This window comes from Lontra canadensis, unplaced genomic scaffold, assembly GCF_010015895.1.
Source record: "Lontra canadensis isolate GAN:19392208 unplaced genomic scaffold, GSC_riverotter_1.0 scaffold60, whole genome shotgun sequence".
Classification (NCBI taxonomy): Eukaryota; Metazoa; Chordata; class Mammalia; order Carnivora; family Mustelidae; genus Lontra; species Lontra canadensis.
The window spans coordinates 9,746,055-9,767,641 of NW_022631054.1; the positions used below are offsets into that span (position 1 = coordinate 9,746,055).

At 51.5% G+C, this 21,587-nt stretch overlaps 2 protein-coding genes across 4 annotated transcripts; one reads left to right on the forward strand and one right to left on the reverse strand.

Moving 5' to 3' along the window:
• Positions 1–3,468: 3,468 nt before the first annotated feature.
• CDC20 (cell division cycle 20) lies at positions 3,469–8,293 on the forward strand. Its single transcript, XM_032877515.1, has 11 exons — positions 3,469–3,604; positions 3,709–3,938; positions 4,055–4,203; positions 4,281–4,377; positions 4,530–4,658; positions 4,759–4,955; positions 5,070–5,164; positions 5,310–5,538; positions 5,698–5,823; positions 6,784–6,901; positions 8,080–8,293. The coding sequence occupies exons 2-11, from the start codon at positions 3,758–3,760 to the stop codon at positions 8,256–8,258; spliced, it is 1,500 nt and encodes a 499-aa protein (XP_032733406.1). The 5' UTR covers positions 3,469–3,604; positions 3,709–3,757; the 3' UTR covers positions 8,259–8,293.
• Positions 8,294–8,480: 187 nt separating this feature from the next.
• On the reverse strand, positions 8,481–18,810 carry ELOVL1 (ELOVL fatty acid elongase 1). 3 transcript variants are annotated; one of them, XM_032877518.1, is made up of 8 exons: positions 18,788–18,810; positions 10,594–10,653; positions 10,232–10,422; positions 9,974–10,054; positions 9,778–9,834; positions 9,588–9,693; positions 9,364–9,500; positions 8,481–9,202 (listed from the first exon to the last, which is right to left on the reverse strand). In XM_032877518.1, the coding sequence occupies exons 2-8, from the start codon at positions 10,637–10,639 to the stop codon at positions 8,981–8,983; spliced, it is 840 nt and encodes a 279-aa protein (XP_032733409.1). In that variant the 5' UTR covers positions 10,640–10,653; positions 18,788–18,810; the 3' UTR covers positions 8,481–8,980. The 3 variants fall into 3 exon arrangements, with proteins under 3 accessions (XP_032733409.1, XP_032733407.1, XP_032733408.1); XM_032877516.1 differs by lacking the exon at positions 18,788–18,810 and adding an exon at positions 13,138–13,265; XM_032877517.1 differs by lacking the exon at positions 18,788–18,810 and adding an exon at positions 11,195–11,472.
• Between the last annotated feature and the right edge of the window lie 2,777 nt (positions 18,811–21,587).

Consider the following 21,587-nt stretch of genomic DNA (forward strand, 5'->3'; position numbering starts at 1 on the left):
GGTCTGAGTGGGACAGATGGAGGATATCCAATATACTCATTTTCCATATTTCCTTCCCCTAGCCATGGTCAAGGCTCCGACTGCAGTGCTAGGGACTCAAGACGAGGACTGAGATCCAAACCACTGAACTTCTCATCTTGTCACTCACTCGGCCATCATGTCCTGACCACTTTTGCTTCCTAGGGTCCATCTCCTCTGTCTCCACTGAACTATTGCTACAGCCTTCTAACTAATATCTTTGCCTCTAGTATTTCTCTTTAAACCCAACCTGTATGCTGCTTCCAGATTGATCTTCCTATTCATCCCACTCCATACCCCTGAATCTCCAGCTTCACTCCACAGCAGCTGATCTCTTCTTCATCTAGTCTTTTCCTATGTTAGGATTAAAAGTATCAAAATAATACCAAGCACATAGTCAATACTTAATGTTTATTGAGCTATTTTTATTATCATCCCAACTGTGCTGGTCTACCATCTAGATGTCACCTATATTTTATTCCTTCCATGCCCTTTGCTTTCCTAGACTCAAGTCCTTTATGTGGGAGTTCTTCCATCTAACCAGTTCCTTGGCTTCTAATTACACATCTCTAAAGCCTTGTTCTCCTTCCCTCAGTGTAAAAGGAAGTGATCTTTCTTTCCTAGACCGGAAAGCTCCCTGTGTTTTCTATCCCATTTCTTCCTGGGTAAGGTAACCCAGGCACCTTGTTCTATCAGCTGGCCTTTGCTCACCTTCGTTCATTTCCCTTGGCTCTTTTGCCTTCACCTTCAAACATGCATCAGCCTCTTGGTACTGGTTCCCTTAGGTTCCCATGCACTGCCCCTTTCTCAATGCCAAATTTCTCATGCAAGTATCCCATGCTTGCTGCCTCTACACTCTCCCCATCCCCAGCCTTTTTTCTGCAGCCCCTTCCCCCAAGCACACACTTTTCTGATCCAGCTCTCTAAGGTCACTGATGATTTGTCAGTGGCCAAATCTGACCTTTTCTGTCATCAGTCTTCTTGACCATTTTGCGTATCTTAGAATTCTTCCCTCTTCAAGGTCCTTGTCAGGATAATCTCCACTGGCTTCTTTCATTCCTTTATTTTAAAATGTATGAATTCCCTGAGGTCATCCCCTTATTTATAATCCTATCCTTCTTTTCCTCTAGTTACCCTTACTCCAGAAACTTATTGGCCACATCCTACGTTCAGGCATGTTTTGCTTGGCTCCTCTCTACGCAGAAACTCACCGATTCCACAATGCCTAGCAGATAAAGTCCAAACTCCTTAGCTTAACATTTAAGGCCCTGACCAGCCTTACTCTAAAAAGCCTCTTCTGTGTTCTCTGAGGTTCAGGGTCCCCCTGTTGCCAACCCTAGGTCATCCAGGTAATTGGAAATAAAAAAGTAATAATACTTCAAAATCAAAAATAATAACAATAATAAGTTTGGGCTAAAAACCCTAGATTTTTCTCTGTCATCATCAGAATTGATCTAAGGTAGTGAATGAAAACGTGATTTTTCCGGTCTCTCTCTGGGACAGCATAGCATATGGTTAGGCATGCAGGAGTAAGCCAGATAGTTTGACTCCGCTTTTTATTTTTGGCTGTATGCCTTTGGGCAAGTTTCTAACCTTTTTCTGACCCAGTTTCTTTTTCTATAAAAAGGGAAAGGAATATCTGCCTTATGGGACTAAGGATTAAAGTCAATAATGTGTGTAAATGTTTAAACACAGTAGTTAATAGATGGCCAATAAATGGTACCCATTATTATCTTTATTATTGCTGTTTCACCTCTAAGCATATTCATACAACTCATTCAAGTCCTTATTAGAGCACTGGATTGACTGGGAATCAGACCTGGCTTCCCACCAACTGTGGTCTCAGGCAAGTCCCTTCCCTGGGCCTTGGCTTTTTCATCTGTAAAATATGGGTGTGGTGTCAGGATGGGGAGGATGCACCACGTACAGATTAGACTAGTGGATCTACAAAATTCCTGACACCTCTAAAGGCCCATGGAGATAAGTCCACTGTCTCTCCGAAGGCAATGCAGTCTTAGCTCCAGATAGGCAGGTCTGAGTCCTGAACTTTTTTTCTTGACCTTAAGAAATTCATCCCTTTTCCAGCCTCTTTTTCCCTGTTTGTAAAACAACATTTTCCCTCTTTCCAAAAACAAACACGCTTGCTACTTCCTTTCTAACAGTGCTCCTACAGGCACTGAGCTAACTAGCTCTGGCCTTCTTCCTGCTCCTAAGCTTCTCAGCTCCTTCCCCACCCCTGCCCTCCTGCTGCCTTCCCCTTCTTTGAATGGCTCAAGTGCATTTGGTCACTCCACTGAGATCTGCACTTCTATATCATCGATACAATCCACATGCAATTTTTTAATATTTATTTTTGAAGTATAGTTGACATACAGTGTTACAATAGTTTCAGGTATACAACACCAAGATTTGACAATTCTATGTATTACTCAGTGCTCACCATGATAAATATGATCACCCTCTGTCATCATACATTATTCAATATTATTGACTGTATTCCCTATGCTGTGCTTTTCATCTCTGTGACTTATTTTATTTAATTTTTTAAAAGATTTTATTTGAGAGAGAGCACGAGCACAAGTGGGGGGTGGGGAGCGGTGGCAGAGACAGAGGGAAAGGGAAAAGTAGACTCCCCACTGAGCAGGGAGCCAGACCTGAGGCTCAATCCCAGGACCCTGAGATCATGACCCAAGCTAAAGGAAGACACTTAATCAACTGAGTCACCCGCCACACTCTGTGACTGTTTTATAACTAGAATTTTGTACGTCTTAATCCCCTTCACCTATCTTACCCATCATCCCACCCACCTCGTCTCTGGAAATCATCAGTTTGTTCTCTGCATTATCTTTTCTGGGTTTGCTTTTTTTTAACTCGTGTGTGTGTGTGTGTGTGTGTGTGTGTGTGTGTTTATTCCACTGTAAGTGAATTACATGGTATTTTTCTTTCTTTGACAATTTCACTTAGCATAATGCCTTCTAGGTCCATCCATGTTGTGCAAATGGCAAGCTCTCATTCTTTTTTATGGCTGAGTAATATTCCACTGCATATGGGTTTATATGTATCTTTTTTTTTTTTTTTTTTTTAGTTTTTATTTTAATTCCGTTAGTGAACATACAGTGTTATATTGGCTTCAGGGGTACAAAAAAAGTGATTCAACAATTCCGCAGGTCACAACAAATGCACTCCTGTCGCACATCACATGCAGTTTTACGCGTGAAGGCCTAATGAGGGGAAGCTGAGAAGTGAATGGAAGAGGGTGGGGAATGCGGCTGCAGCGCAGGTCCCGCCCCCAGGCGCGCCCCGCCCCTCTCCGCCCCGCCCCTCTCGCTTTCAGACACCGGTTCCCCGGGGAACCTGCCCTTACCCGCTCACTCTTCAAATCACGCTCCATGGCTGGATTCTCGTGAGATCTGTGACTTGCACCGGAAGACCCGCCTCCTATGCCGTAAAAGGCCAATGGGCGAAAGCGACGGTTGCGACGGTTGGGTTTTGAAGGAGCCAATGAGTGCTCGGAGCGGAGAGTTTAAGAAGTGTAAGTCGGCACTGCTGAAGCCGGTCCGGGATTGGAACCTGCTGCCGGCTGAAGGTGAGAGGCGGCCGGGGGGCCTGGGTCGGGTGGGGCTGCGGCCGGGGTGCCCCTGAACGAGTGGCCAGCCGTCCCAGATCGAGCACGGTCACCTTTTCCTCCAGGACTCGGCGGGAACCCACTCCAAGGACCCCTTCCCTTGTAGACGCTCCCATGGCGCAGTTCGTGTTCGAGAGCGACCTGCACTCGCTGCTGCAGCTGGACGCACCTATCCCCAATGCACCCCCAGCGCGCTGGCAGCGCAAAGCTAAGGAAGCCGCGGGGCCGGCCCCCTCACCCATGCGGGCGGCCAACCGATCCCACAGCGCCGGCAGGACCCCAGGCCGAACTCCCGGTCAGTGGAGTGCTGCGGGACATCGGGGAGGGAGAGGGGACGGCTGAGAAGCGGGCTTCGTGCCTCCTCCCGCAGGAGCCTGGTCAGACTCTCTGGCTTCCCTGCTTCTACCCCAGGCAAATCCAGCTCCAAGACTCAGACCACTCCCAGCAAACCTGGCGGTGACCGCTACATCCCCCATCGCAGTGCTTCCCAGATGGAGGTGGCCAGTTTCCTCCTGAGCAAGGAAAACCAGCCTGAAGATAGCCAGACGCCCACCAAGAAGGTATGTGTCCCAGAGGGGCTACAGGCACAAGATCCGCCTGTGTAGGGATCATGCCTCACCCTCACCCTTTGTGCCAGGAACATCAGAAAGCCTGGGCTTTGAACCTGAACGGTTTTGATGTGGAGGAAGCCAAGATCCTTCGGCTCAGTGGAAAACCACAAAATGCCCCAGAGGGTAAGACCCCAAGTTCTAGAATTGAGGGGTGATGCCTGTCTGCCATTCCCACCTGAGACTGAGGAGAGGGGAGGTGCTTGTCTGGCCTTCCAGGCTAGGGGCAGGGGGAGGAATCAGTTGTCCCACTGTGTGGACCCACTTGGTTGCTACAGGTTACCAGAACAGACTGAAAGTGCTTTACAGCCAGAAGGCCACGCCCGGCTCCAGCCGGAAGACCTGCCGTTACATTCCTTCCCTGCCAGACCGAATCCTGGACGCCCCTGAAATCCGGAATGACTACTGTAAGTGCAGCCTTCTCTCTGCCCATCGGATGGAGGAAGAGGGCCTGGGGACCAGGCAAACAAGGAAGCTCATGCTCTTCCCTTTTCCTGCTCTGGCAAGACCTGAACCTTGTGGACTGGAGCTCTGGAAATGTACTGGCTGTGGCATTGGACAACAGCGTGTACTTGTGGAGTGCTAGCTCCGGGGACATCTTGCAGCTGCTGCAAATGGAGCAGCCTGGGGACTATGTATCTTCTGTGGCCTGGATCAAAGAGGGCAACTACCTGGCAGTGGGCACCAGCAGTGCCGAGGTGCAGGTGAGCCTTGTCCTCTGTGCTGCAGTTCTGCAGCGCCCAGACCCAGGGGGCTTGTCGGGGAGGAGGATGTTCGTGGCAGGTCACCATCTGGTCCTAGCAGCCTTGTCTCTCTAGCTATGGGATGTGCAGCAGCAGAAGCGGCTTCGAAACATGACTAGTCATTCCGCCCGTGTGAGCTCCCTGTGTTGGAACAGCTACATCGTGTCCAGGTTTGTGGCTGTCGCTAGTCTGTTGCAAAATCCATCTGTGATTTTTGCCAGCTCTCCCCAGAGGTACACCTCTGAACTGAAGCAACTCGGTGCTTCTGGCAGTGTTTGGCATTACCACTGAACCTCATTCCCCTCCCCTCTGCAGTGGCTCACGTTCTGGCCAGATCCACCACCATGATGTTCGGGTGGCAGAACACCATGTGGCCACCCTGAGCGGCCACAGCCAGGAGGTGTGTGGGCTGCGCTGGGCCCCAGATGGACGACATTTGGCCAGCGGCGGCAACGATAACTTGGTCAATGTGTGGCCTAGTGCTCCTGGAGAGGGTGGCTGGGTTCCCCTGCAGACATTCACCCAGCATCAGGGGGCTGTCAAGGTGAGAGTGGGACTGGGTTGGGGGCTGTGCAGACCCTCCCCCAGAACCTGGGGACCATTAAGGGGAGATGGGATGGTAGGATTGGACGGGATTACCCTGTGACCCCTGTAGCTCCTTGTCTAGTTCTATGGCAGCTGACCCCATCTTTATCCTACCTAGGCTGTAGCTTGGTGTCCCTGGCAGTCCAATGTCCTGGCGACTGGAGGAGGTACCAGTGACCGACACATTCGCATCTGGAATGTCTGCTCTGGGGCCTGTCTGAGTGCTGTGGATGCTCAATCCCAGGTAGTCTTTTACCTGTTACATTCCAGCCTCTCTCTCTCAGAAATATTCTTACTTTGTCTTGGTTAACTGTCCCCTTGGGCAACTGTCCCCTTCAGTGGCTTTACCAACTCTATACACTGATGATTTCCAAAACACTAACTCAGCTCTCGTACAAAAGGTCCAAACCATACTAATGTCCATTACTTAACCCCACCCTCCTGTCCTGTAGGTGGCAACATGCTAGTATGTCCTAATTTAAATTTGTCACTTCTTATCTCCCTGAAATGTATCCCTCCTCCTCTTACATTGTTTGAGAGTGATAGAACTTATTCAGAAATCTGCACAACTTCCTAAAATCTTTAGGATTTTCCTCTTCACCCAGTCCCCAAAACACATCATTTTTCCTTCAGTATTATTCACGTGTCCCCCCTCCCTTCATGGAGGCCTTCCATGTGGAAGGCCTTCCAAGTGGAGGCCCATTTTACTGGTATCTCAGCATTCTTTACTTATCCCCTCCAGTCTGTCCTCTGCACTGGGTCTGGGAGGTCTGTTCCTGTTTTAAAACCCTGCAGTAGCTCCCTATCACCTACAGCCCTTAATCCACATTAGGTAGAATGATATTGGAGGCCCTTGCTGGTGAGTCTCCTTGCATCTGTTCCAGCTTTCTCTCCTTCCACCTTCATCTCCCCTGTGCAGCCCTCATTCTATTCTAAACTTGGGCTCTGGAGCCAGAGTTCAAATTCTGGCGCTGTCACCTACTAAACTTGCATGTGGTCTTAGGCAACTTGCTGAACGTTCTTCTGCTTGATTCCTTATCTCTTAAAATGGTAATAATTCTAACTCTCAAAGTTTTTATAAGAACTGTGGTGATTCAAGTCTGAGTCTCGCACCTGGCAGGGTGCCTAACACTCAAATGGACTTAGTTCTCATTTGAGTAATGCTGGCTCTATGTTGTGCCCACACCCCAACCCCTCTCCACAGGTGTGCTCCATCCTCTGGTCTCCCCACTACAAGGAGCTCATCTCAGGCCATGGCTTTGCCCAAAACCAGTTGGTTATTTGGAAGTACCCAACCATGGCCAAGGTTGCTGAGCTTAAAGGTAGGTGCTTACCAGGTATTTACCCCAAAGATACAAAGGTAGTGATCTGAAGGGGTACCCACACCTCAGTGTTCGTAGCAGCAATGTTCGCTATAGCCAAACTCTGGAAAGTGCCCAGATGTCCATCAACAGATGAATGGATAAAGAAGATGTGGTATATATATACAATGGAATACTATGCAGCCATCAAAAAAAGAAAACTTGCCATTTGCAGTGACATGCAACATGCAAGCAGTGATGGAACTAGAGGTATCATGCTAAGCGAAATAAGTCAAAGATAATTATATGATCTCGTGGAATTTAAGAAACAAAACAAGATCATAGCGGAAGAGAGGAAAAATAAAACAAGACAAAAGCAGAGAGGGAGACAAACCATGAGAGACTCTTTGTTAATCATAGGAAACAAACTAAGGGTTGCTGGAGGGGAGAGAGATGGGGGGATGGGGCAACTAGGTGACAGGTATTAAGGAGGGCATGTGATTTAATGAGCACTAGGTGTTATACACATCTGATGAATCACTAAATTGTACCTCTGAAACCGGGGAGAGAGAAAAAAGAAAACCCATGAGGGCAACAGGTTTGGAGTGAATGGTGGTGAGTTTCCTTTTGAACATGTTAAATTTGAGTTGCCTCTGAGATATTAAGTTGGGGTGTCAATCAAGCAGTCTTATATAAGACTGATGAGTCACTGACCTCTATCTCTGAAACTAATAATAGATTATATATTAATTAATTGAATTTAAATTTTAAAAAATGGTTCAACATAAAAAAAAATAAAGGTAGGTGCTAAGTGACCAAAGCCAGACACAGAAGGCCACACACTGTGTATGACTGTTTACATGAAGTGTCCAAAAGAGGCAAATGCAAAGAAATAAAACCGATTGATGGTTGCCAGGGGCTGGGGGAAGAAGGTTACGAGGAGAGGAGAGACTTTATGGGGCGATGAAAACGCCCTGGAATTATTGTTCACAACAACATTTGTCCTTCACAACAGTTCACAACTTTGTGAATATACTAAAAACCAATGAACTGTATACTTTAAAAGGATGCATTCTATGGTGTGTGAGTTATTTTCTCGGGGGTATTAAATAAAAAAGATAGGTGGTTCTCAACACTGGTGGCTGGGGGCTGTGTCTGCATTCATATGCTCTGCTCTCACTGTCTCCCTCATGCCTCAGGTCACACGGCCCGGGTCCTGAGTCTGACCATGAGCCCAGACGGGGCCACTGTGGCCTCAGCAGCAGCAGATGAGACCCTGCGGCTGTGGCGCTGCTTTGAGCTGGACCCTGCGAGGCGGCGGGAGCGGGAGAAGGCCAGCGCAGCCAAGAGCAGCCTCATCCACCAGGGCATCCGTTGAGGTCCAACTCATCACCTCAGTTGTTTGGGTTTGTTTTTTTTTTTTATATATATTTTTCTAATAAAGTCACGTCTCCCTCTCTTCTCTTTGCATCACCTCTGTCCCAGCAGCCTTCCCAGAGGATCCTCTCCACCATGGTCCTCCGAGAGCCAGAACCATCCCTCCTGTTGGCAGACAGGGCTGGCACACCTCTTCCATTCCCACATGTACACACACAGCCTCGGTGGTTTCCTCTGTCACTTTTAATAAAGACCTAAGCGAGTGAGCCCAAGCCCCCCAGCCACCCTGACCTTTGGCCAAGAAGCTTCTGCTTCAGTGTGGGGGAGAGAAGGAGGGATCATGGGTGCACAGTGACAGATTATTGCTGACCTCTTCAGTGTGAGGAAAAAGGCCACAAGACCCTGGTGGGGGCCAGTCCTGAGTGCTCCTCTCCCAAGTTTAAGGCAGGGAGGGGGAAATGTGTCCAGCCCTTTCGGCCCCCCAGCTCTGGAGTAGCAGAGGGCAATGAGGCCATGTCCTTGGTGCCGGCCGGGAGAAGTGGGTGAGGAACGGAAGCCATGGTCCCTGTGTACCAGCTGTGGGGAGGGGAGGGCCTGTCCCCTGCTCAGTCCTGACCACGTAAGCCCTGGTCACAGGTCACCGGTGTAGGTGGGGAGAAGTCAGATGCTGCCCAAGGCGCAGTCCTGAGGCACTTAGGTGGGCACCTAGCTAGGCCACACTTCTCAGTTGGCCTTGACTTTGGTGGTACCTGGAGCTCCATTCTGCTGAAGCACACGGGGCAGCCGCTTGCCTTTGGTGTAGGAGTGATACCAGAAATTGGAGAAGAGCACGAAGAAGATGGTGCCGTACATCCAGATGAGGTGGATGATGATGGGGTACTGGTAGTTGCAGCTGGGCATGAAGTAGTACTGGGAGATGTGCAGTGAGACCAGGACGAACTGGATCTGGAACGGAGACGGGCAAGGGTGAGAGGGAACAGCGAGAGGTGGTGGAGACCGACTGGATGTTGAATGCAGAGGCATGCGGTCAGAGGTGAGGCCAGCTGGATAAAGGGAGGATCCAGACCAGGGAGGCAGGGGGTATGGCTACGGGCCAGGCCCCTCACCAGCTGGATGGCTGTCATATGCTTTTTCCACCACAGGTAGGGCTGAGCCACAGGGCCGAGGGCAGACAACCCATAGTACAGGTACATGATGACATGCACAGAGGAGTTGATCATAGCGTGGAAAGAGCCCATTCCTCCTGTCGGTACAATGAACAGGGTCAGGAGAGTTGAGCTGCTGGTCCTTAGTGCCCATCCCTCTTCCCCCAGTGGCCTTCACCACTCACCCGGGGCGATTTGTACCCCCCACCACCAGCTCCAGGGAAGCACTGAGTGGTGGAAGACATGTAGGAAGGTCACCTGGCCATCTTTTTTCCGGAGAATGAAGATCACCTGAGAAGAGGGGGGAAATGGGTTTCCGAGCCAGGGCCTCTCCTTTCTACCCCCAGGGTCCCCGTATCTCCTATAACCACTCACCGTGTCCATCAGCTCGATGAACTTGGAGAAGAGGAAGAGCCAGGCCACTCGAACCATCTGCAAGAAGTCAGGTAGACTTAGGACACCCATGCTATTCCAGAAACTTCCCTGAACTGACCCATGAGGCCAGGGCACAGCCAAACTGCTGTCCCCAGAGTGCTTCTATGCTAGCTCCCCACCCTTGACCCCCACTTACTCTTAGTGCCTCTGGGCTGTTGGAATAGTCCACAGGATCGCACCGCCAGGTGTAGGTACTCAACCAGCCAGACATCAAGAACTAGGGAGGGGAGTGGATTAGGCTACCAGAGATCCATCCACCCAGACCAACCTCTCCTGCTATCTAGCTAAAGAAACGGATCTGAGCCTCTCTGAAAAGGAGATGCCATGTCTGACCCCAAGGCCTGCCCCTTATCCTGCTGGCAGGAATTAAAACCTAGGCACCCCAGAGGCCTACCTCATAGACAATGTAGAGGGAGAGAGCCACCAGTGAGAAGTTGTAGACAATCATGAAGCCCCGGAGCTGGAAGGGCTTCCGATTGGCCATGATGCGAGGCCCAAGTGAAAGAACGAAGTACACATAGGTCAGGAGGATAGAGGTCATTAGCAGGGGGGACCCCATCAGAGGGTAGCCCTGGATCCGAGGATCTGTGGATAAGGGTCAAGGAGTCAGAAAGAGTCGCAGGGTCCAAAGGGTCCCCACCAGGTGTACAGGCATGGGGTCAGGTCACAGAGAGTCAAGGCGTTTGCAGGGACTCTCCAGCAGGAGACAGCCCTAGGTTCAGGGATCCTGGAGCAGGAGGGAGGTCAGCATCTTACCTGCATTCTTCATTATCTCCTGGTACAAGTTCACAACCGCCTCCATCCTGGCTAAGGATTCTGGGGAGGTATGGGGGGGTGCGTGTTAGGGCTGGCTGTGCCCCCATCCCATCCCTGACCCACAGACAGCACACAGACCAGGTGGGACAGCTCCCGACACCTCTTTGCAGAAAGGACAGAAGAGTGAGAGGAAGGAGCTTCGGGGGACTGGGGGTAGGAGACACACAGCTTTCACACAGCTTCCCGCACATCCTGCCTGCCTGCTGGGAAGGGCTGTTCTGCCCTCCTCTCCGCACCTCACTCGACTCCCTCACTCCCTGCTCCACCGTATTCTTACCACCCACCGTACCTCACCTTCCCTCTTCCTCCACAGGAGGACTCTCCATTTCTGGTCTCTTTCCGGAGAATCTTACTTCTCCACTCCAGAATGACCGCCTCTCCTTCCCTGCCAGTCTCCCACCTCTCCAGCCTCGAGAGGGTCATTTTTCCTCCCCAACCAGGGATCCTCCCGTTCAACCGCTCCTCAGGATGCTCCTCTCCCGAGACGATTTCCCCCCACCCCTGCCCCTTCCTCCTCTCCCCTGCCCTCCCGGGCTCTCACCCCAGCGACTCTCTCTGCTCCCCGCTGCCCTCTTCTCTGGCACTCCCCTCCAGCCCTTCCTCTCTGGAGCCCGGCTCTTTGAGACTCCTGCCCTGGCGGCTCCACCTGTCTAACTAGCTCTGGGAGCGCCCCGCCCTCCACCCGCCCCCGCTGCACTGAGCATGGGGTGGAGGGTGGGTCCAGGCCACAGGTCAGGGCCTGGAGGAGCAGGACCCACCAGGATTGAGAAAGCCAAGAGTAAAGCATGGGACTCACCATCCACCCACCCTGGATGGCCAGGTGAGGGAAGGCTCTAGCTTAGTTTTGAGCCAGAAACCTCAAAGGGCTCCAGCCAAGCCCTAGCCTTGGTCCCAAGAGTTCTGTTGAAAACCTACACCCAGCATCCTCTCCTAAACTAGCCATAAATTCTCAGTCTGTCCTGCTTCAGAATGGGTATGAGCACCCTTCTCTCCCTGGGAGGGGCAGGGAGGCCAGTGGCATGTGAGGAGGTGGGGGGGTGGGGGAGGTCTCAGGAATCTTCCCCTCCCTTAGGGAGGGTCCTAATGAGCTAGGCCCTCTCCCCCTCAGAACCTGAAGGAATGTCGGGGGAGGGCACCCTGCGACACAAAAGCCTCAGGCCAGACCCAGGAGAGCCTGGGATGCCAAGGCTGTCCCAGAGGGCAAGGCATTCCCCAGCCAGCAAGGGAAGCAGATGCCCACCAGCTTCCCTCTTTCCAGAGAACAAGCCGTGCACAGGCACTAAGCGAAGAATAGCCACCTTCTGACACCTCCAGCGAGGCCATCCACATGCCCCTCACACACTGAACTGGGCACACATCCCACAGGAGCTCCCACAGCCTCCATGGGGACCCCCAACTGCCCCCACCATGGTCAGGCCCCAAGTCCTCCCTCTCGCGCAGCTCTCCCCAGCACCAATGACAGGCTGACCCAGGGGTGACACGCCTATGTACATGCAGGGCCCACACACCTCCTACTGGCATTAGCCACCCACCTCTGACACACCACCCAAACAGCCTCCACGGACTTTGACATGCAGAGCTTCTGATACTCAGACCCACTCCTAACTCCATTCATACTCGCAACACACCCAAAACACTCACCCGGCCACCTTCTCTGGTCCTGCTAGTATTACCATGTGCAAATACTCACGCTCGCACCCCCGGGGCCCACACGCAGCTTTACTCACAGGTACGTTGAGTCACAGATAAATGTGGTCGCAGACATAAACTCAGACACCCCACTTAGAGATGAATAAACATAAAATCCCCCTCACCACACTCAGACATACCTGCCTTAGGTCGTGCACACAGATCACTTTCATGGACCACAATGACCATTCATTCATTCACAGGTAGACCTTGCTGGCTGCCTCTTCTGTGGCGCGGCCCACCTGGCGGAGGCCTGAGCTCACACACACAGTTCCTCCCTGACCCAGGGGAGCCTGCCAGCCGGTTATCTCTCCCGCTCTCTCTCCACCACCACCTCGAGTTCACCCCCTCACAAACACTCATGCGCCCTGGAGGTCAGGAGTGGCTCCAGGCTCTGGAAAGGACCTCTCCCCTGGCTTGAGGAGCGCTGGGTGTGTCCCTGGTAGGGGAACTCAGGCGGGTGCTTCCTTCCTTTAAGATGGATGGAAGGGAAAGGGAGACAGGCAAAGGAGGGGGAGGGGAAGGGAAAAGAGAAGAACTGGGAGCCAAGGAGAGGGAGGGGAAGAGGCAGAGAGGGACTAGAGCAGGAGGTGGTGGAAGATGGCCTAGGTTTAAACAAATGGGGGCCGGGATCGGAGGGAGGCTACCGGCCAGGCCCGGCCCCAGAGAGTTAGGACCTCCCACCCACGGTCCCCGGGAACAGCCTCGCCCACAGGCTGGGCAGGGCAGGGCAGGGCTAAGCGGGCAGGGTGCCCGGGCACGTGGACAGCCCGCCCGTGGAAGGTCCAGACTCACCAGTGGGGGGCCAGGCGGGCAGCAGTGAAGGGCTCGGAGGGAGCAGGGCCAGAGAGAAGTCCCCAGGGCCAGCCTGCCTGCCACTTCCTCATCTGCTGGGCCGACTTTCTGTCACCAGAGGGGGACGGGGCGGGCCGGGCGGGGGGCGCCTGCTGATTGGCCCCGACTCGGCTCGGCCCGAGGGGCGGGCGCAGGGGCGGGCCGCCAGATTCCGGGGCAGGAAGCAAGCCCAGCCCGGGCTCCCCACCCCTTCCCTCGGCATCGCGCTGCCCGCCTCCAGCGGCTCTCCCTGGGCCGACCCGGCCCACCAGAGTTGCACCTGGCTGCTTCCTGACGCTCGGTCTCATTCTGGGACCTCCGGTGACGGTCCACCCACGCGACCGACACATCTGCAGCTTGTGGCAGGCCCACCCAGCTTGGGACCGGCGGAAAGTTCCAGCCCTTTCCTACCGCGCTTTCCCCCCAGGGGTTGGTGGGAAGGTTGGGCGGGAGGTAGCACGTGTGTACGAGGGTCTGACCTGGGGTGGCAGGGAGGTCTCAGCCGGAGGGAGCAGCTGGGCAAGGCAGCCTCCTCCACCGGCCCATAAACTTGGCTGAGCCCTAGCATTAGGACCTAAGAGTACTTTGCAGTGGGAGAATACAAGTGGCCCGGGGCAGGAACAGTGAATCATTGGCTAAACTGGCCTTGAAGGTACTGAAAGGAAATAAAGGGAAGGGAGGCCAACTGTGGCCGAATGTAGTAGGGCTTGAAGGCCAACCCGGCCAGTTTGGTTTTATTCTGGAAGCAGAGAAGAAACAGTGAAGATTCGTGAAGAGCCTGCGATCAGGCTTGTATGATCAAATACCGATTGAGTGCCTACCATGGGCAAGACTGTGGTAAGTGCTAGGGACACACGGGTGAAGGGGGCAGGTGCTGCTGTCGCTGCAGGGGGTTTAGGGCTGGCTGAGTCACGACACTCTGGTGGCCGGGGCCATGCGCTGATTGAGGCAGACCAGGTGAGAGCTAACAGACTGACCTAAGCTTTGGAAACTGATGGGATGGGCATGGCAGACACTGGAGATGTCCCTAAGACAGGGGGATTGACTCTGTGCTGAGCTGTCCATCTGGCTTCTTGCACTCCCCTTCTAGCTCCACACACACAGCCACTCCACTCAACAGGGGTAAGGACTAAGTTGGAACAGAATGAACTCTGCAGCTCCAGCAGCTTCTGATTGGTTCTTGGCATCAAGTGGCTGGATGCCTTCTTGTCGGATCAGTGTAAATGTGGACAGGAGAATTCAGAAGAGAGGGTGGTCTGGGAGAAACAATATGCTGGTAAATGGTGGGATGTAGCCATGTAGGAGTTCAGTCTTGAAGGTAAGAGGTCAGAGCCACACTAGAGCTATGATCCAGCCCAAGAGCAGCTACCCTCAAAAGGAAACGGCAGGAGAATTCAAAAGGCTCAAATTTCTTCGAGTTAGAACACTAAGGCCTCCCTGAGCTGGACCCTGGCCTCCCATTCTACCTGTGCTACTCTCCTGTGCTACACTTTACCTGTTCCCCAAGGATGTCCACATCTTGCACACACTCCCACCCTTCCAAGCCTTAGTCCCTTGGCTCGGTACAGGGTCCACACAGCTCCCCACCCCAGCTCCGGTGATCCTACAGGAATGCAATTATCTGCCACCTCCCCCACTCTTAAGTTCCTCCCAGCCAGAGGCATGCGTTAGTTGTCTCTGTATCTCTTGTACCTGGCCCACTGGCTGGCTCATCTGATCCTTCGTGATGTTTGTGGAGTGAATATGAGAATAAATGAGACTGTGAGAAAGCCCAGAGAGGTCACGAGACCCAGAGCCAGGCGGGGAGGACGCTGAGAATTCAGGCTTTCTGATTCCCTGGGGGTGGCAGTCTCCCTTGAGTCAATAAATATTTGTTGAAAGCCTAATGTGTCCCAGGTATAATCTGGTGGCTTTGGGCTCAGTCCTGACTCCATAGGCCCGAGTTTAAATCTTCCAGCGCATAACTGCGTGTCCTTCTGCAAGCTGCCGAACCTTTATAAGACGGGAACAGCAGAGCCTCCCTCATCGTCGGGAAGAGTAAAGGAGCTGGCCCCCATGCGATGCTCAACATTTCAGACAGGACAGCAACCAAACAATATGTCAAGAACATACCACCACCGACAACCAGTAGGTCAGTCTTGCATGTGGACTCGTGAGGACTGGTTCGGCAGATACTTCCTAAGCGCCTGCTGTGTGCACACACTGCTCTCAGAGCTCTGCTGAGCAGTTCTGGATTCAGTGTCCAGCTAGAGACAAATGAGAGACGAACCAAGCAGACGACCAGAGAGAATGTACAGTGCCAGAGGTCAAGTGTAGTAAAGGCAGGGAACTTCAGCTACCCATTTATTGGGCCCCAGTGGTCAGTGAGCACAGCTAGCCCCCAGCCCACATTGACCACATGAATGAACAGGCACAAAGACTCACTTTGCTCAGTTCCTGTCCCAGTCCTGGGAGAACTCGTCTCTGATAGAGATCACCTGGCCCCACGTCCTACCAAATGGCATCTCTATAGCCCTGGGTTTTCCTGCGAAGCACTCGCTATCTAGAGGAGGAAACAGATATCGAAGAGACCAGTCGTAGTTCGCATGTGGCGAGTGTTCCCACAGAGATAAACACAGAGGCTTATGGAAGCACCAAGGAGGGTCACCCTGCACCAGGGTGGGGGTGAATTCTTGAAGGCTTCACAGAAGGACACCACACTGAACGCTGAAGGGCACTTTCTAGAAAGCAGCGAAATGCATTCCAGGCAGAGGGAAGGATGTGTGTAAAGGCACAGAAGCAAGAGAGGTGGCAGGCTGGGGGAGCTCTAGGGAGTTCAGTGTGGCTCCAGCTCAGAGGGCAGAGAGGTCAGGGTAGGAAACACGGGCAGGAAACCAGTTTCTACAGAGCCCTGAATGCCACTGTGAGAAGTGTGCATTTTGTTCTGTTTATGGTTTTCAGCTCTGGCTGCACACGATCACCTAGGGAGCTTTTAAAATATCAGTGTCTGGCTCTCGCCTTCAGATTGATTCTAATGGCTGTTTTTAATGGGAAGAGGCCCAATCATGTTTATGTGCAGTGTGGAAGGAGACCATGGGAGCCAGCATACACATGGAGGGATTAGCCTTTGGCTAAGGAGAGCACTTCACAGACTGACATGTATGGAAAAGAAGAGTCAGTTTGTCAGGGGACTGGGGGAGAAGGAGGTTGTTTGGGGCCTGCAGAGAAGCTGGGTGGAAGGGGCAGGCTGATAAAATGGGGAAACCGAAGGGGTCCAGCAACTCACAGGCTTGATAAGGATGAAAGCAAGGTGTTGGGGAGGGGGGTGCAGGGGGAAGACTTCGCCAACCCAACGGCTAAAATTCCCCCTCCTTCATGGAAGCTTCCTGACTAAGTGGAAGTAAGGTGACTCCCCTTCAGGGTCCCACCCTGTCTGACTCACTGCTCACTCACTGCTCTCTCAGGGGCCCCTCGCCATCCTCATTCCCCAGAAGATAAGCCACTGATGTACTTTCAGCAAGGGGTCAGTCTGAAAACCACCATCCATGCGATCGCAAACAACTCCGTTCCCATGATTATCTGAGACTTGACACATTTCAGTAGAAAATTTAAAAGGAACTGGGATCAAAGAAGCAGGAGTGGCAATGAGGAATATCGGAAAAAGGCATGCCTGTGTGTGTATGAGCAGATGGGTGACAGGTGAAGGGGACACACGTGGGAGCCGCAGGGAGTCAGCTAAAAGGGATAGGAACTGAGGGTCTAGGCTAACGGCCCCCCGGAGTGGCAGGGAGAGGTGGAGGCAGTCTCCTGGGGGATGCGTCAGGCTCCTCCCTTCCCCATCCTGTAAAGGACAAAAGGCACTTTCTACACAGTTGCCATGCAGAGGAGTTGGGGGTGACTCTGTGAGGACAGGGGAGTGAAGAGAGGGTGAAGGGGTTATCAGTTAATCGTTCTGCATATCCCTGGGTCTTGGCCAGCTAGCTAGTGTCCTCTGCCTAAGGCTGAGCCCTCTGCTGAAGGAACCGGAGCTGGAAAGACATCCAGCTGGCAGAAGGGAGAGACCTTGTGCCAACACTCGTCACATCTGGCCATGGGTAACATGCAGTGTTCACTGAATGGAACTAAAGAAACTCAGGTGGGGGGAGGAGGGTTGTGACAGATCTGGAAGATGCGTTGAGAAGAGCCAAAAGGGGAAAGAGAAAGCGTAGCTTATTATTCAATACTTTGTCTGGCAAGAGTGGGGCCCTAAGAGCTCCTTTCCATATGTTCTTACAGTCCCGTCCTATAACTACTATTATTGCACTTCATGGATGGAAAGAACTGAATGAGAAAGGGTGATGGATTTTTCTCAAGGTCACATAGCAAGTAAGGCAGAAGCAATGCAGGTGTTCCAGGCTGAGGAAAAACTGTGCATAAAGGGATGGAAGGAGGAAAGCACAGCACACGTGATTCTGCTACCCGTGATTCTGCTTGGCCAAACCATCCGCTGAATAAGAGACCTTCATATGTAAGAAGGTGAAAAAGTTGGTTGGTCCCAAATTATTAAGTGGTTTGAATGAAAGAATAAAGAGTTTTGTTTGTATTGGGGCATCCCAAAGAATTTTTAAGAAAGGGATTTGTGTGATCCCCTTTGTTCTTCAGAAAGGCAAACATGGGGACAATATGTCACCAGGAGGAAAGGAGAGGGAGGGGAGCCAGCTGGGAGACCAGCTACAGTGCACAGGTGTGACGCGCAGGTGTACACACACACACACACACACACACACACACACACACACCTGTGACACACGGAAGGCCTGAAAGCATGGAGCAGAGAGAGGACACAGAACTGACAGGAAGGTGGTTGTGCTGGGTAACTCAGGTGGAGCAGAGTGGAAGAAATGCATGCATTTGGGGACATCTGCAGTGTGCAGTAAGATGGCACATGCCACAGGCAATCCTGAACATAGTTCTGTTAAGTTTGGAAGAATAGATAGGGCTCAAGGGAAAAAAAAAAAACCCCGAGGATTCCCCGAAATCACATAATGTGCACCATGAGAGCTCACTTTCCCAGCTCCTTGCTTTCATTTCCTTTAAGGAATTCCTGTCCCCACTCCAGTGGCCTGTTTCCCCCAATCCGAGCTCCTAGGAGGCTAGAATCCAAGCCAGAACAATCAGAGTTCCTGCTGATCAGTAGGTGAGCCCTACTGCTGCAGAGTACAGAAATACAGAGACAGAGCACCTCGGACCCCCCAGCCCCTGAGCCCACCTGCAGCCAGCGACCCTTCAACCCCCAGCCCCAGTAACCTAAATACAATTGGCTCCCCCTTTCTTGTTTTTGGCTAGGCTAGTTTGATTGTAATGTGCTACAATCAAAGCAGTCTAATATATCAGGATGCAATAAAAAATGAAATTGCTCAGGAGAGAGTAGGGGAAGAGAACAGTAGTTAGCATTTGAGTGCTGACTATACTTCCAGGGCTTTTTATGCCCTTCTGAGAAGTTTGGACTTTACCCTATAGAAAATTAATGAGCTACTTAAAGGTTTCACTTTAATTTTAAATATGTTCAGTTGAAGGTACCCTTCTGAGGTCTGGGCTATAACACCATTTCACAGAGCGGGAAACTGAGGTTCTTGGAAGGGAGATAACTCACCTCAGGCCACACAGTGGATGTGTCCAGATCAGGTATAACTGAAGAACAGTAGGGTGTAAAAGAGTAGGTGACACTGGCAGGATGAGTTATTCATTAGATGAACAAGGGAGCTGGGAGCAGGAAAAAGAGAGGGCAGACAGTCCAAGTAGAGGGCAGAGCCTCTGTCAGCATTGGTGGCATGACACAGCACCTGACTCCCAGGTCCTGGCTCCAGCTGAGAGTACTTATGGCTTAGTGGCAAGGACAGTGGAGTAGCTGGGACACAGCAAGGCTTACAGGACTGGTGGGAGTGTGGAGAGAGGCAAGCATAGGATCTGGTGGTGATACCCGGGGAATCCCAACAGCAGCCCATGAAGACCTGCACCTGGACCTAATAAGTGTGGACAAATGAGGAGGGAGCTCATCACAACTGCAGAGAGGGCTATGCGTGGTGCAGGGCCCCCTTTAGGGAGAGAACTGTAGGCAGACTGGAACTGAGACTTCAGCTGGTTGGGACAGGAGATACAGTTTAGGAGGGAGGACAAAGAACACTTCAGGTGAGGGAGCTTGTCATTTGGTCTCAAAGCAAAATGACACGATTTAAGAGACCGAACTGGGCTTTAATGGAAGAGCACAGGTGTCAACTAAGAGGGAGAAAAAAATTCACAAAACTAGATTCGAAAATGACTTATCACACCAGGTAAACCAATGTGAAAATGCTCTGCATTGGGGGCTGGAGAGACACCGTGGGGGATGAGATGTGCGCCAAGGATCTCTTCGGAGGCCGAGTCCTGAGGCTGAGCATTATGTCAGCATAGACAAGCTACAGAAGGAGGAAGAGGTGATCTTCTCAGAAAGGGACTGATTGATCATTGGCTTAAGCAACAATTACGGACAGCAGAGTTCTAGATGCTGCCCCAAGGATAGCGAGTATTTATCAAGTTTTCATTGTAAAGCACTATTCTGAGCACTTCATTATGTATTAATCTCTTTAAACATCACAGCAACCCTACGATATAGCCGCTAATATCATCATCCCCAGGAATGAGGAAACAGGCACAGAGTAAATGAGCTTTCTCAAGCCACACAGCTAGTAAGTGGTACAGCTAGGATTTGAACCTAGGCAGTCTGACCTGCTCATTTAACCAAAATGCTAGTTTATTCTAGCTCCCCCAAGTCAACTAAATCACACTACTACTGCTAATATTAGCAGCTAGCATTTACCGTGTTTATGATGGGCCTGATGCTATAGGACACCAGACACAAAGATCACCAAGCTCCCAGGTAGATGAACTGTAATTGAAACCCTGACAGTTCAGGGTGCTTGAACTTGGGGGACAATAAAGAGCATAAAAGAAGAGGGAATTGACCTTACTTAGAGTGGCACTGAGTTGTGCCTGCACTGGGTCGTTGGTTTCACAGAGGACTGGCTTATGGGCTGAATTTTGAAAGACGACTAGGTATTCATCAGACAGAATGATGGGGCAAATGTTACTTGCAGAGGGAACGGTGGGACTAAAGGAACGGAGGCTAGAAAGTTTGTTCCTTTCAGGAAACTTCAAGCAGCTTGTATGGCTCGGGAGCAGAGTGGGCAGCAGGACAATAGAGAAACTAAGTCAGGAGGAGTCAGGGGGCCAGATCACACAGAATCTTACTTGCCTTTCCAGGAAATGTGAGAGGTTTTCAAACTCTTTCAATGAAGTAAATGTAGTGGCAGAAAAGACAGAAAGAAATATCCCCCAGGAAATCTGGTGGCTTACTCTGAACCCCTTCAGATTAGTAGGAATTCCCTGAGGTCTATTTTCTCCATATAATGTATACGTGATAATTTTGTGTTCTCTGTTTAAATTACTTACCCTCAAGAAAATGAGTGTTCCAGGGTGATTTGATCCTAGGACTTTCACCGTGCCTGGCACACCAGCCTGCCAGGTGCGTGGACTCCAGTTTGAGAAACGAGGAGGGAACTATCAAAAGGATTTTCATCAGAGAAGCAGTGTGATCCGATCAGCTGTTTAGAAAGACCTGGCGGCCACAGCAAAGTTCGCTCGGGAGTGAGAGACAGGGAGCCTGAACAACACTTTCAGGGAAAGAGGCCCAGGGGCCTTAAATGCAGGGCAGGATGGACAGATATCAGGGAACAAGAACAGATAGGATTTGGCACCTGACTGGGTCATGAAGGGCTGGGACAGAGAGGGAAGGGTTTAGGATGGCTTCCATAGACATGGCTTAGGTCCCACCCAGGAAACTACGGAAAAAAAAAAATTAGGTTCAAAGGGAAGGATGACTGGACTTGAACATTCAGAATCTGAGGAACCTATGGATCCTAGGGGCAGAGAGCTCTGAGCTGAAAATAAAAGCGGTAGTCACAGAGACAGCAGGCAGATGGACAGAAGGCCAAAAGCTGCAGAAATGGAATGGTCAGAGACACAGGGGCCAAGTGGGGAGAAAGAGATGAGAAGGAAGTGGTCAGTTCTAGGAAATGCCATGGAGATCAAGTAAAATGGACCCTGAAAAAATTCTGGATTTAGCCAGTAGGTCAACGTACATCCCTTAGTGATTTCTCTGGACAGTAATCAGGAGTTGACCCAGGGTGGGCGTCTGGAAGGGTTCAGCCTCCCGTCCTGCCTGGTGCTGGGATCAGCTCACACGGCTCCTATGTCCACAGGGCACAGAGAATACATTGTCCGTAAGGGGGATTATTCTGTACAAGAAGCTCAGACAAAGGGAGAGGTTGTTCCCAGCTGCCCGGGGGAGGTGAGAATGGGGTGGGAAAAGGGACCAGCCTTGCACTAGGGCATTCCTGCAGAGTTCAGCTTCCTCC